At 37.7% G+C, this 14,046-nt stretch overlaps 2 protein-coding genes across 8 annotated transcripts in view; one reads left to right on the forward strand and one right to left on the reverse strand.

Moving 5' to 3' along the window:
- INVS (inversin) overlaps positions 1 to 9,355 on the reverse strand; it is a 191,256-nt gene extending 181,901 nt beyond the window's left edge. For 5 of the 7 annotated variants that reach the window (XM_045563435.1, XM_045563433.1, XM_045563436.1 and 2 more), the window contains exons 1-2: positions 9,158 to 9,279; positions 5,927 to 6,056 (exon numbers count right to left, since the gene is read on the reverse strand). In XM_045563435.1, coding sequence (XP_045419391.1) covers positions 5,927 to 6,032 — 106 coding nt within the window. In that variant the 5' untranslated portion in view covers positions 6,033 to 6,056; positions 9,158 to 9,279. Of the gene's footprint in view, positions 1 to 5,926; positions 6,215 to 9,157 lie in introns of those variants that run through there. The other 2 variants (XM_045563431.1, XM_045563432.1) reach the window with 2 other exon arrangements.
- Positions 9,356 to 9,531: 176 nt separating this feature from the next.
- ERP44 (endoplasmic reticulum protein 44) overlaps positions 9,532 to 14,046 on the forward strand; it is a 59,033-nt gene continuing 54,518 nt past the window's right edge. Inside the window, exon 1 of the mRNA XM_045563140.1 lies at positions 9,532 to 9,793. Within this exon, the coding sequence (XP_045419096.1) occupies positions 9,737 to 9,793 (57 nt within the window). The 5' untranslated portion in view covers positions 9,532 to 9,736. The remainder of the gene's footprint in view (positions 9,794 to 14,046) is intronic.

Consider the following 14,046-nt stretch of genomic DNA (forward strand, 5'->3'; position numbering starts at 1 on the left):
TCTTTGCTAGTTATTAATATTAACTGTGCAACTAAATTTCTTAAGTTCTGAGTCTCAGTGTCCTAACATATGAGAATAATAATAGCAATATAATAAGGGATATGTATATTGAGGGAACTTGAGATTTTACAAAATATTTTTACAACTTATAATTTTTGCAGGTAGCTTAATATATTTTCACTCATTGCTATTTTAAAATTATCATAGTAGTCAGATCTGCCACTAGACCTTGCTATTTAATTTGTTCATAAAAAATTATGGCAGATATATTGCTATGTCACAATTTGAAAATATTTGATAAGTATATTTCAATATAACTAGCTTTCTTTGTAATCCTATATGTTGTATTTAAGCTCTTGAAAATATTTTTTTTCTGAGAAGGAGTCTATAAACTTTACCAGATTGCCAAAGGGCCCATAGCACAAAAAATGTTGAGAAAAATCCAATCTAGGTAATTATTCAGACCTAATCAGTTATTTCTTTCTTGTCTTTCTCATTCTCTATTCATACACATGAAAGTTTATGTGTGTATAGAAATATCTACTCATACACTGAGGTCTCCTAGTTTAGGAGTTAAAAGCATGAACTCTGGAATCAGCCTTCTAGGGTTCAATCTCAGTTCTGCTACTTACTGGACAAGTTACTAAATCACTCTGTACCTCAGTTTCCTTAGCTATAAATGAGAATAATAAGATTATCCCAAACTCCTTGTATTATTTCACTATTAAGTGAGTTAATGAGTTACAAAACACTTAATACGGTGGCTGGCATATAAAACATAACTTTATAAATGTTGGATAATTTTATTACTATTATTAGCATGTATGGATACATATACATGTAAGTATATTTATAGACACATTCGTATAGAAGCAAGCCTTTATAAAACATTTAATGACCCTAACATTTAAGGTAAGAGTTGAGATAAAGGAAAAAACCTGAAATAGCACCTCTTCACTGCTACTTATGATGCTCATTGCTGTATCTAACTACTGTGTTAGGAGATTTAAAAACGAGGAGAAGAAATGATTCAGACAGATTATGCTTGCTCAGAACATGGACAGTGCATCAAAAGTTGTAGTGGAATCAGAATGGTGCTTCTTGGTCACTATACCATCAAAAACAACCTCAAATATTGTTAGCACTAATGCCAATATCAATCATTACACACTGTGCATATTTACAAATTATTCTGTTTAGTTTTCACAAAACACCTCAATATTAATCTCAGTAGCATTGAATGATTTTTCATTTTCAGACATTTCTGAAACTACAGGAGACTTGATTAGTTTAAGTCCAACCTGATATGGTAACAACAGTATTAAGGTATTGCTTATTATCTACTATGTGTCAGGGGATGCTAGATATTTTATTGCCATTATCTCATTTAACGCTCACATAAGTATTATAATCTGTAGTTTACAGATGAGGAAACTGAGGTTCAAGAAGATTCAGTGGCTTAACCAAGGTAATACAGCTAAATAAATGACAGAGTTAGAAGTCAAAACCCAGGTTTACTGGATTCCAAAATCCACACTCTTTCTACTACATTATACTGTATAGTATTAAGAGGAAATTATTAAATTCTATTATCAATTATATCTCTGGTATTCATTCAAATTATTTAAGTTTGTTGTTAAGAAAAAGGCTATAACATCAATGATAACTACAGCATATAAAGATTTTACTATGTATGTTTATGTTTTTAGGGCCCCAAACTAAGCCGTAATACATGTGAATCTAGGAAATAGTGAGATGCGTTAAAACATGCATCCATTGTATTAGGTAAACACTAAGAATTGCTACTGAACTGATGTCTCATTTAGAGAAGGCCTCTTCAGTCCTCCTCCAGGACAATGGGCAGCACAGAAAGTGTTCGATTTAATTAGTTGTGTATGTAGAAAGAGATACTCATCTGTTTCCATGGAGTCAAACACATCACTGACATACTTCTCCATGGAAACAGAAAGGGGGAAAACAGAAAATGCTAAAGTGAATGAATTCACTGAGCAGCTGGTGAACAAAGATTCAAGAAAAAAAATAATTCATCTGTAGTATTATGTCACTAGTTTAGAAAAGAGAAATAGCATATATTTAGAGATCATCAAACGTGATACATAAAAGGATGTTTAAGATACATTGAAATTTAAGAAGAAACAGTTACTATTTTAGTATACAAATGCTGGGAAATACCATGGAACAAAGGTATTACTGTCTGTGCACAGAGACATAATGGTATGATTCTTAAAAAAATGAGCAGTGTCACCCTCAGTCAGTAATGAGTCAGGAGTTCCTCAGACAAGATGATAGAAAACACAGGAACCCAATTTATACATAATTTATCAGCTCTATACTAGATTCACATCATGATTGCCTTTTGGTTTTTAAGGATTTTCCCTTTGGGGATATAAAATTATAGATTGTTCAAGTTTTACAATGAAACACATTAATTGATTTGTATGATTGAGCCATACAAATATAAGTGTTTTTAATCTATCACACACATTTTGTTTTCTTTAAAGGTTTTTTTTAATTAAAATAATAAAGAATTCATTTTATATGATGCTTTTTCTTGAGGCATTTTGACTTAAAACAATATTTTTTTTCTCATGGGATTTATTCCCAACCTGTCTCTCAATTCAATTTAATTCAACTCAATTAATTTTTAGTCCTTGTCTTCAAGATGATGGATAGATTACTTGGGAAGAAAGATACCTAAAGAATAATCAAATATTTATTCATTCCTTCAACAAATATTCTTATGTGCCTACTCTGTGCCAAGCACTGTGTTGAATTTTGTGTATACAGTGATGAATTAAGCAAATCCAGTCTACTCTCATGGAGGCCACTAGCTTATGGAGGAGAAAGACATTAAAATAGTCAAATACGTAAATATATAGTTATAATCTGAAACAAGTTCTACGAAGAAAAACTACAGAGTGCCAAGAGAGAATACAATGAACAGGTTTAACTGAGATTGGATGGTTAGAACAGGCCTCTTTGTAGAAGTGACCTTAAAGCTGAGACTTGAAGGATGACTAAGAGTTAGTCAGATGGAGAATGCCGGGAACAGCATTTCAGGCAAAAGCCCTGAGACAGGAAAGGGTTTGGCAGGTTTGAAATGCTGAAAGCAAGCAAGTTTTTCTAGGAAGAGAGTGGTGAAAGGTGAGGATGGAGAGTGAAAGAGGTACACGTAGCCTTTTAAATTTTATTCCAGGCATAATGGGAAACAATTGAAGAGTTGGGCAGGAAAATGACATAACTGTACATACATTTTTCAGTTGAAATGAACATAGAACATTTAGCAAAAAAGTTCAAAAAAGGGAAAATTAAACTACCGTGTTTAAGGATGTATACTTACGTGGTAAAACTACGATGAAACATTATTATAAAAGTTAAGATAGCAAATTACTCTAGCGGGCAGGGAAAGATGCATTAGAGGTTTCTGGGGGTATTGATAACGTCCTGTTCCCTGACCTAGGTGGTGGTTACATTGATGTTTGCTTTATTTATTTGGCAAATTATATGTATAAATTATATGCACTTCTCTATGTGTATATTTTAAAATAAGGAATATGTTTTGTTTCCTTTTAATAAAAGAGTGGATTGAGGGGACAATGGGTGCAGATGGTTCAAGAAGCTTGATTTTGGTGACAGAGAGTGATAATTGCCTCCCCCATCCATTCTCTCATTATTCTTTTTAGAAATTGAGCCCCCTGAGCAAGGGCATGACACCATCCAGGGGCCTTTTTTTTTTTTTTAGCTTTTTTTATCCTAAGTGCGGCTCTGTATCTAAGTCCGGTCCACCTCCTTAATGACAAATTACTTTCTCTGCACTCTCTTTTTCTCCCTTCCTGCTGACTGGGCTATGACTACAATGAAAGTATCTGCCTTTGATGTAGAGATGGAAGCCACATGTTGAGAATGGCAGAGCCAAGCCCTGGCAGAACACCTGGATGGTTTCGTGAAGCAGAGGTATCTACCCAACCTAGACTCTCCACGTACCTGTGTACTATTATGAGAATGAAATGTACTTCTATCTTATTTAAGTCACGGTTGTAGCAGTTTAGCCTGTGCACTAATGCAGCCATGAGGGAAAGGTGAGAGAGATGGCAAAACTTAGAGGGGGATGAAGAAACAGGGAAGGGATTTTTAAATAATGGAGACAATAGAGCTTATTTAAATATTGATGGGAAGAATTTAGAATAGAAGAAAAAGTTGAAGATATAGTAATCAGAGGGGGGAAAAAAAGAGTGAAGGTCCCTGAGGAGATAGGAGGGGACAGAACATAGAGCATGTGTACAAGAACTGGCCTTTGAAAATGAGAGATCTTTGCTCTGTTTTAGTAGGAAGAGAGAGGAAGATAGGTGCAGATATAGGTAGATTTGTAGATACCATGCTGAAAGATAAGGGAGTTCCTACTTATTGTCTTTATTTTCTCTAAGAAGTATAATGCATTAATGAGGGGGGGGGGGACAGTGGGAATTGGCAGTCAGAGGTTTTGGCAGAATGAGAAGGATTGAAACATTCGTTATGGAGAAATGTGGTATGATGAGCAGTAGGTGCTAAGTGCCTATCTGAAGTGGGTAACATGAATTTGGGGTGATAGTAATCTTTCAGCTGGGTTCAACTGCTCAGAGGTTGCCAGGGGTGGACACAGATGATCCATCCGGAGTTGGGATTGCAACAGCCAAGTGCAACAGAAGATGAGGAAAAAAGGGAATTTTTCCAAGATAAGGATTTTAATCATAAACCATGGAATTAGGGTTGAATAGGGAGGAAAGTAAAGGGGTAAGGAAAGAAGGAAACTGATGATCAAAACTAGAGAAGATACTAGATTAGAAGTCTCAGTAAGGATGAAAAACTATTATTTCTCACTAGTAAGTGAGCTGAAAGTAAGAGTTTTAGTTGAGTGATGGAATGTTTGAGTGATTTGGAGGTGGTAGCAGATGTCAAGTTCCAATGAACATAGAAAGCTGAGGTGAAATTAGTATAACATCTCTGAAAGAGGAAGAGAAATCTTCACAGAGTATGTGATAAAATAGTTGTCTTTAAAGATCAGTAGGAATTTTTTTAAGTAGAGAAGAAGATAACAGGGTAGCAGATAGAGAAGAGGAGACGGAACATGTCATCTTACGGAACTGAAATAACATCTAGCCTTGCCAGGAGTTAGGGAGCACTGGTAGAAATTCCTGGAAAAACTGGAAATGTAGAATGAAAATAAATTTTGAAGGTACAGGTATGAAAGTTCTAGTATTAAATAGTCCGAACTTCATTTTGTGCCCAGGTTGTCAATCATGATGTCATCAGACACTGGTATATACAAAGATTACAAAAAATTTATATTTTTATTTTGTTTATTCTCTTTGTGACTTGTGAATATGTGGATTTGTGGTTTTTACAATTCTGGAAAATTCTTAGCCATTCTGTTCTTGAATAATGTCTCTCCCTATTCACTTTGTTCTCTTCTTCTAGAACTTCAACACTGGACCTCTATATATCATTTATACATACAAATGATAAGAAAAACATTGAATCAGTCCAAATCAATTTTAGATCATTCAAAATTAAACTATTTATAAACCTAAGTACTTTAGGAATATATTAAATGTTAAAAGATTATCTACTCTCTCACTCCATATCTCTATTATTATAAAGATAAATTAATTCTCTTAGCACCTTAGAATTGGCATTTCCATTCAGTGCCAAATACATAGAAATTTCTCAAGTACACCTATTCCTAACCCATATTTTTAAGTTTCAGGGCTTAATTTCTTTCTTGTCCAAGTGTTGGAAGAAAATGTAAATAACAATATATATTTGCACTAAAATGTATGAGTACATTGCAAATTAAAACTAAAATTAACAAACTTCCTTAGGACAAAGAATTATTTTTAAAGTTTCTGTATTTAAGGGGACTGCTTACCTATTACGAGCCTCTGAAGAGCACTCTTATCTCCATTAACAGCAGCAGCATGAACTTGAGATGCTAATGAGCAACCAGTACAGAGCAAGTTCTCTGACCTGTTCATAGTCTTCTCAACAACTGGAGCAACCTGAAACAATGATTCAGACAATGAGCATATGCAGGAAACATTTATAAAACCTGTTTCATCAGGCTCAGCATGGTGGCTTATCCATATAATCCCAGGATTTTGGGAGGCTGATGCAGGAGGATTGCTTGAGGTCAGGAGTTCAAGACCAGCTTGGGCAATATAGCTAGACCCCATCTCTATAAAAAATTTAAAAAGTTAGCTGGGCATGGTGGTGTACACCTGTAGTCCCAGGTACTTGGGAAGGTGAGGCAGGAGGATCGCCTGAGCCCAAGAATTTGAGGTTATAGTGAGCTATGATTGGGCCGCTGCACTTCAGTCTGGCCAACAAAGTGAGACCTTGTTTCCCAAAACCAACTGACCAACCAGCCAACCAACCTGTGTCATCAGTTCCAAGTGGGTATGTTCTAAACATGGTTTGCTAGAAATATTTGACTAGGATTTGAAAAACTTATAGTCCTAGTCCTAGAATTGCCATAATGTGGCAAATTAGGTGACCTCTGCACAAACTGCAAATCTGTAAAATGAGAGGGTTAGGTGCTTCTAAGACCCTTCTCAGAGGCTATTTCAGAAAAAAAAAAAAAAAAGACTCAACCTTTAACATTAGGCACAGGGCTCAAAAGTTACAGTGACTTTTTAGTTAATACAAATGATGTGATTACACATAATACTAAACATTAGAATTGATATTCAGAATAAAGCTGATGACTAAACCACTAAAAGGGCATGATGTAAACTTAATTGTCAAGTCAGAATTAACTAGATTTAAGTGCTAAATTAAAAGGTACCTAGTTCTTTCCCTCACACCCACAAAGGGTGAGATTTTTATCTGTTATCTCCTTGGTCCATCAGGAAAATATACCTAGTTTGAGATCCTGACCTTAGGATCTTGCTTGGAACACCATATCATTAGGATTAACCTTATTTCATTAATGAAAATTTTGTTCTTACTGGTAGTCTCATACAGCTTGTTAGAACCTTTTAAAAATGCATCAGCTGCACAGGAAAAGTGAGTTCCCTATCATAAAAGTGTATAAGCAGAGGCTGGACCATGTCAGAAATGCAGCAAGAATTCAAGCATCTGATGGGAAGAAAAGAGGGCTATTTGCATCAATGATCTTAAACATCCTTCCTAAACCTAAGATGTCATATCAAAGTTTCAAAGTTGAATGCCTGCAAGGACCAAGGAGGTAACAAGTGTAAAAAATGTAGGGAGTAATGGGATCATGGCAAACTGGAGCATACATACTTATCTCAAGGGAGCAGCTGTTAAATCAGCTCCAGTTAATTGCTGCTGCTAGGGTAAGCAAATCCTCTTCTAATTTCACCAAAAAGCATGTTACTCCAATTTCTGTGACTCCTGGGGATCTGGGAGTTTTGTAAGATAACTTTATCACAACTGGTGAACCAGTACTTGTATTGTCATTGACAAGGATTATTGGTTCAAATTATACCTTAGAGAGAACATATTTTCTTAATTATGGTAAAGGTCAACTCTTCATGTCTTTATTTTGCTGACAATTTAACATGCTGACAGAAAATATGGAGAAAGAGGGTGCTGTGAGACTTCTGTCATGTCTGAGAATGTCTGTCATGTCAGAAGAACCACTGTCATGTGCAGGATTATATTAAAGCCACTTGAGAGAAGGTACAAAACAGAGGTGGAGGTGGAAACATGGTAGAGGAGTACTAGCACTTGGGTTCTAGGCCTGGTTAGGTTAATAATAAGCAATGTGTCCTTAGGCTACCTTAGCTCTCTGGGTTTCTATAAAATATGAAAAATGAAAAAGGTGGACCACGTTCATTCATTCAACAAGTTGAGCGCTAACTATGTGTTAGGCATTGTTCTGAACTCTAACATCTGTCACTTCAGATTCTAAGTGATCAGAGTTTTAGGCACATGAGAATCACAAAAAAGTTTATATCCTTTGAAAAATATACTAAAAACTAGATTTGTCTTATACATATACACACACACATTTTACTGCATAATTCTGGTGCTCAGTAAATGTTTGTTGAATGAAAGTTCATAGGTTGAGTGCTAAGTCCAAAGGGTCAGCAGGATTAAAGTTTAATTTCTTGGGATAACAAGTTCATGCTCATGAGTCCCTTCTCTTTTTAAATTTCCCATTGCAGCTATACTTGGGCTTACTTGGGCACTGTCAGAGATGTAGATGAATGGTACAGAGACAAGAGCACTGAACAAAGAGTCAGGGAACTAAGTAAGAGTATTGGCTCTGCAGCTAATTTTGTCACCCTGGGAAAACAAAGCTCTAGGGTTCTTTTTAGCACAAATGTATTTTTTTAGTACTAACATTTTCGTAAATCATGTTTTTATAGATGAAAATCAAAACTACTTTTTTAAAGTGCTATAAAATACAAAGTTATCATCATTAACTAATTATAAAACAAGACCGTGTAATGAAGCTCTAACAAATTATAACGGTACAAAACGAGTGGTGTTGCAGTCACACACAAAGGAAGAGTAACTCTGATTAGGACTAAAGGGTTGGTTGTTGGGGATATTCTCAAAGATGGTGACATTTAAGATGGCATTTCAGAAAGAGAAGGGGATAAAGCCATGCCAGGTAGCAAGAAAGCTGGAGCAAAGGCAGGCAGTAGGGAGAACCACAAAAGCGCCGAGCGCCTCCAGAGTACTTAGTAGTGACCCTGTGTGGGCGCTTGTACTGGCTGAGTGTTTACAGAAAATGCTGCAGGGCTACCTGGGGTCAGGCTAAGCTCCTCGACTGCTTGGCTTAGGAGTTTCGTAATTGTCCTGCAGGAGTGATTCACGCATTAGCAGCAATCACTCTCGCACTGAGCTTTCCATTTAACGTGCTTTCCTATCCCTTACCATATTTACTCCTTACACGAGCCCTCTGAGACAATTAAGGCTAAGTCAGTCATTGACTCATTCAACCGAGGCCCTGAGAGGTAGCTCCGACTTTATAACGCAGGAATTAGCGCAGAAAGCAGCAGCAGCAGGCGAGGAGACCAGTGATGGAGGCTCAGGCCACAACCCAGGCCACGAGGGCCGTTAACTCTGCGGCAGGGGTCAAGGCGGTACAGACCGAGCCTCCCCAGCCAGGCCCCCTCCTACTCACCCTCGCCTCCTCCAGGACTGATGTCCCGGGGGCGGCTCCAGGAGGCGCGACCCGAACCCGGGCCGACCCACCCGCCAGGCCAGGACACTACACCCAACTGGGTCAGCCCCGACAGCGCCGGAGCTAGCGGAGGCCCCTAGGAGACCGCCTGAAGCGCTCGGCCGCACAGCCCTCTGGGAATTGTAGTTCCCATCTTCTGAAGCACAGAAGTACACCCGCCCTCCACCCTTTCTATCCCACAGGGCCTCGCGCGTAGCCGACTCGGTGGACCTGGGCCGAGAGCCTAATGGGAAAGGGAGTTCTAGATGTCCGATGACGTACTCGGCGAGAGCACTGCAGGACTACATTTCCCGACATCCCCCACCGTGAGCAGGACCCGGAAGTGAGGGTGTGCGAGGCCTCTCTGGAAGTTGTCCCGGGTCTTCGCCGCTGGAGCCCGGGTGGAGAGGGCGAGGTGTTGCTGCCGGGAGAATCCTCCGCTGCCGCCGGCTCCCGGAGCCCAGCCCTTTCCTAACCCAGCCCAACCCAGCCCAGTCCCAGCTGCCAACGCCTGTCCCTGCCGTGGACCCCAGCGTTACCATGAATCCTGCCGTCTTCCTATCCTTACCCGACCTCAGATGCTCCCTGCTGCTCCTGGTGAGTGAGTGAGGGAATGACAGACCCTTCCACAGACGCACGAACGGCCTCACACCTTCGCCGAGGGGGAACACTGCTGCCCCTGCTTTCCTCTCTTTCCCCCCCGCGGTGAGGGGTATACCCTCTTTCGCTGCCTTCTCTCCCGTTATCCATCTGTTTGCTTCCAGGCCTGGGGTCCCCAGGGCCCGAGAAACCACGGTCGGGGGTTGGGACCTGTAAACTGGAGAATTAGCCTGGGGGAGTAACAGGGTCACGGAGGAGGAGCTTTCCCGTACCCCTGGAGTACGGTGGTGGTTTCAGTTTTGAGGGCCAGTGGACCTGGTGGTAACTTGAATCGGAAAGGACCAGGGATAGACCTAGCGTTCTCTCTTACCCTTCTCCGTTTGGGAAGGGTGTGGGGCCGACAGGTGCAGGGGTCGTGTGAATCTCACTCGGGAACCCTGAAACAGTGCCCGGGTTGGCAGAGCCGTCTGTTGTGGCTTGATGCGATTGGTTGGGAACCCGGAACTGGAGACTGGTTTGGTGTCCACTGGGAGAATAAGGGTTTAGAGGGTGGAGGGTCTGATTACCTGACAGCCTCAGCTCCGGACCTCTCTCAAGTCTTGTTATACCCTATTACTCCAAACCCTTCACTGAAGCAGATTTCTTCTTAAGTGCTCCTGACTTGAGAATGACCAGGTCTTCTGCGTACAAAAGCACTTATTCCTTAACTGCCTAATCTACTCAGCATCGTTCCATCTTGTAAAAGAATCTTTCCCTAGTGTCTCTTTCTCCAAAGTACATCTTGAGTGTGCAACCTAAGTGATCCAGGCTTCAGGTCAAATTGAGACAAATGTGAATTACTAAATCCATATGGCAAAATGAGGTATATGTATGTACATTTAATTGGCTGTTATTATAATACAGTATTTGAAAATAATTGTAATGGAGTTTTAGAAATTCAAATTTAAGATAAACATTAAGAACCATTTTCTTTACAATTTAAGAAACAGAATTAAATGACTCACAGGAAGTCTTATAGCAGGTTACTGGCAGAGCTGGGATTAGAAACAGGTTTCTTGACCCGCAGTGCTTATTTCACCATTATCACACTAAATTTTTTAATATTTGTGTTTGAAGTAGTTCCCTTTCTCTCCTCTCATCTCTCGTTCTTTCTCTCTTCTTATCTCACTTGAACCTTTTCAGGAAAAGCACTAAAAATACCTAAATGGAATGTCAAAGTACTTTGGAGAACTAAAAGTTGTATGTAAACATGGTAATATTCAGTGATCGTCTATTGCCACTTCTTATAAGCATTCAACAGTGAATGACTTCTGTATGGAAGAAAATATTCTGTACAGTGCTGTTTCTTGGTAATTTCATTATACACTGATATTTTTTTTCCTTCTAAATGTGTTGGGATAATACTGTTACTAGAGACCACTATCTCCTTAAGGACACTGGATACTAATGTTTTCCTTACCTGTAAATTGGCTTGAATTATGTGCTAGAAATTACTTTTAGGTTATCAAAAAGCACAAAGGGCAAAAACTTTAAGACACTGGAAACAAAAGTTGAGATATTGAGTATGTAAACTACATCAGATGTACTTTCCTCAAATGTTATGTTTGGTCGTAGAGCCAAGTTTAAGAAGGAGAAAGAATTTATTTTGAAATAACTCATGTTTTTTGTAGAAAATCTAATCCTTTTAAATATATACAAGAAGAGATTTTTTTCCCCCAAATAAAGTCTAGATTTAAATAAAATCTAGTTAATATTTTATATATTTATCTTCCTGTGCAAATGTAAATGAATAGAAACCTAGAAGATGTAGAGAATACCTGTAAAGATGAATAGGCTGGAAAATAAAGCCTCAGAAAAGATATAATAAACCAGAATTACAGGTCAAGCTAGATTAATTAAAAACAGTGTTTACCTAGTTTTAGTAATCACATATTAGTTAGCGAATATTTATAAAACATCTATCCTGTCTAATCACAACTTTTGAGTTGATTGTCTTTGAGTTTTTTATCCTACCGATGGAACGTGCTTACTCAGTATCCCACTTGTCTAATAATTTCTCCTCTTTGTTCCCTAGTGTACTTTCTTTCTCCTCCTCCTCCAACTCTCTCAGACCTCAAGTTTATTCCTGCCCACATGCAGCCGTAGAAAACCCAACTTCCCACTTAGCTGAGGTAATCATTTTTTCCTTAAATAGCTTGCTCCAAAATACCATATATTCTCTTACTATAATATTTTCTTTAGGCACTTTATACTTCAGCCCTCAAGAACTAGACCTGTTCATACTTAGTGGTGTTCATAAGATAACAGCTGAAAGATAATCCTAAACTTTTGGAGGCAAGTAGCTATCTTTCCCTGATTTCAAAAGCGTTTTGGAACATATCACTCCATGTCTAAAAAGCCTTTCTGAGTGGATAACTGAACACAAAAGCTCAATGTAATAACTTTTTTCCTGAGCTTTCCTATATATTTAAATAAAATAAATAATATATACATAAATCAACCCTTTTCTGTTTATCTTTTTATCTGAGATGGCTTTATTCTGGGTTGAAAGTAATCATTTTCCCCTTAATTATTTCTTAGCATTGTTCTTCTCCATTGCTTATGTACAAGAGTTTGGAAAAGGTGAGATTCAGAGGAATAAATTGGAATGAAGTTGTCTTATATATCTTCAAAGAATTGGAGCACTCCACTCCAGTTGCTTGATTGAAGCCATTTTCTTGTTAATCTCTTGATAATTATGTTTCTAGATCACAGGTTGTTACTAGTTCTAATTGCCCTGTGCCTCAACAGTTAAAAGTTTTTTCCATCGTTGTTCCTGGTTTGTTCAATATGTATAGGAAGCCAAGAAAAGTTTGTTTAGGGAGCTAAGTAAATTTAGAGAGCTAAGTTAACATTTAATCTTCATAAGTACCTTAAAAATAAGTACAGTGGAATCAGAGATGTCAGTTTTAGACATTACTGCAATAATACGTGCAGATTCCAATCTTTAAGATGAGTACTTTTAGAGGCATTGTAGTTGGCTTGATAATCAGGTGAGTTATTTATACTGTTGAGATACCTTGCTCCAGATCAGTGTTTTTACAAAACCTGCCTGCTCATTAGAATCATCGGTGGCAGTTTTAATAAAATGATGTCTGAGCCCTGTATGAAATCAGTTACATCCGTGGGTCCCAGACATTAATTTTTTTAAACACATTTCCCAGGTGATTTTTTTTTTTTTAGTATGTCTCTAAAAGATAAGAATTAAGAAACAAAACAAAAACCAGAATGCCATTATCACATCTAGAAAAATTAAAAGAAAATTCCTTCATAACATCAAATATCTAGTCAGTGTTTGGATCTTTCTTTTAACGTTGATTATTCAAAGCAGAGACCATATAAAATCTATACATTCCAATTGGTTTATATGTTGCTTATAAAACTTTTTAAACTTATAGGTTCCCTCTCCATCTCATCTTTTTTCCTTGTAATTTACTTAGGAAGCTGGATCCTCTGTCCTGTAGAATTTCCCACATTCTGGATATTGCATCCTCAAGATATGGTTTTATGTTTCTGTGTTCCTTCCGTTTCCTATAAATTTGAGATTCAGTTTGTGTAGTCTTAACCACCAGCTCAATATATATTGTTAGGTTCATTTGTTTCCTTTATCTTTCAATCTTTAGTTTTTTAAAATTTATCTTTTATTTTATAATTATGTAAAATTTACTGCTTCCGAAGCCAAATCTATAAAGCAAACCATATTCAGATAAGTCTAATTTCTGTCTGACTTTTCTATTATCTGCCTCCTAAAATAGGAAAACTTTTTTTTCATTTTTCAATTTTGTGGCCCTTCCTATTTTTCTAAATGTAGAAGGTATTTGTATTTATGTATGTATATATTTGTTTTTCCCTCATCATTTATTAAACTGTAGCATATTATTCCTACTTTTCTTCACCTTTTTTTAACTTAAAAATTTAGAGGTGACCAGCCTGAGCAAGAGCGAGACCCTGTCTCTACTAAAAATAGAAAGAAATTATATGGACAGGTAAAAATATATATAGAAAAATTAGCTGGGCATAGTGGCGCATGCTTGTAGTCCCAGCTACTTGGGAGGCTGAGGCAGGAGGATCCCTTGAGCCCAGGAGTTTGAGGTTGCTGTGAGCTAGGCTGATGCCACAGCACTCTAGCCAGGGCAAAAGAATGAGACTCTGTCTAAAAAAAAAAAAAAAAAAAAATTAAAAATTTAGAGGTGAGAATAGAAATATTTTAT

This window comes from Lemur catta, chromosome 10 (genome assembly GCF_020740605.2).
Source record: "Lemur catta isolate mLemCat1 chromosome 10, mLemCat1.pri, whole genome shotgun sequence".
Taxonomy (NCBI): Eukaryota; Metazoa; Chordata; class Mammalia; order Primates; family Lemuridae; genus Lemur; species Lemur catta.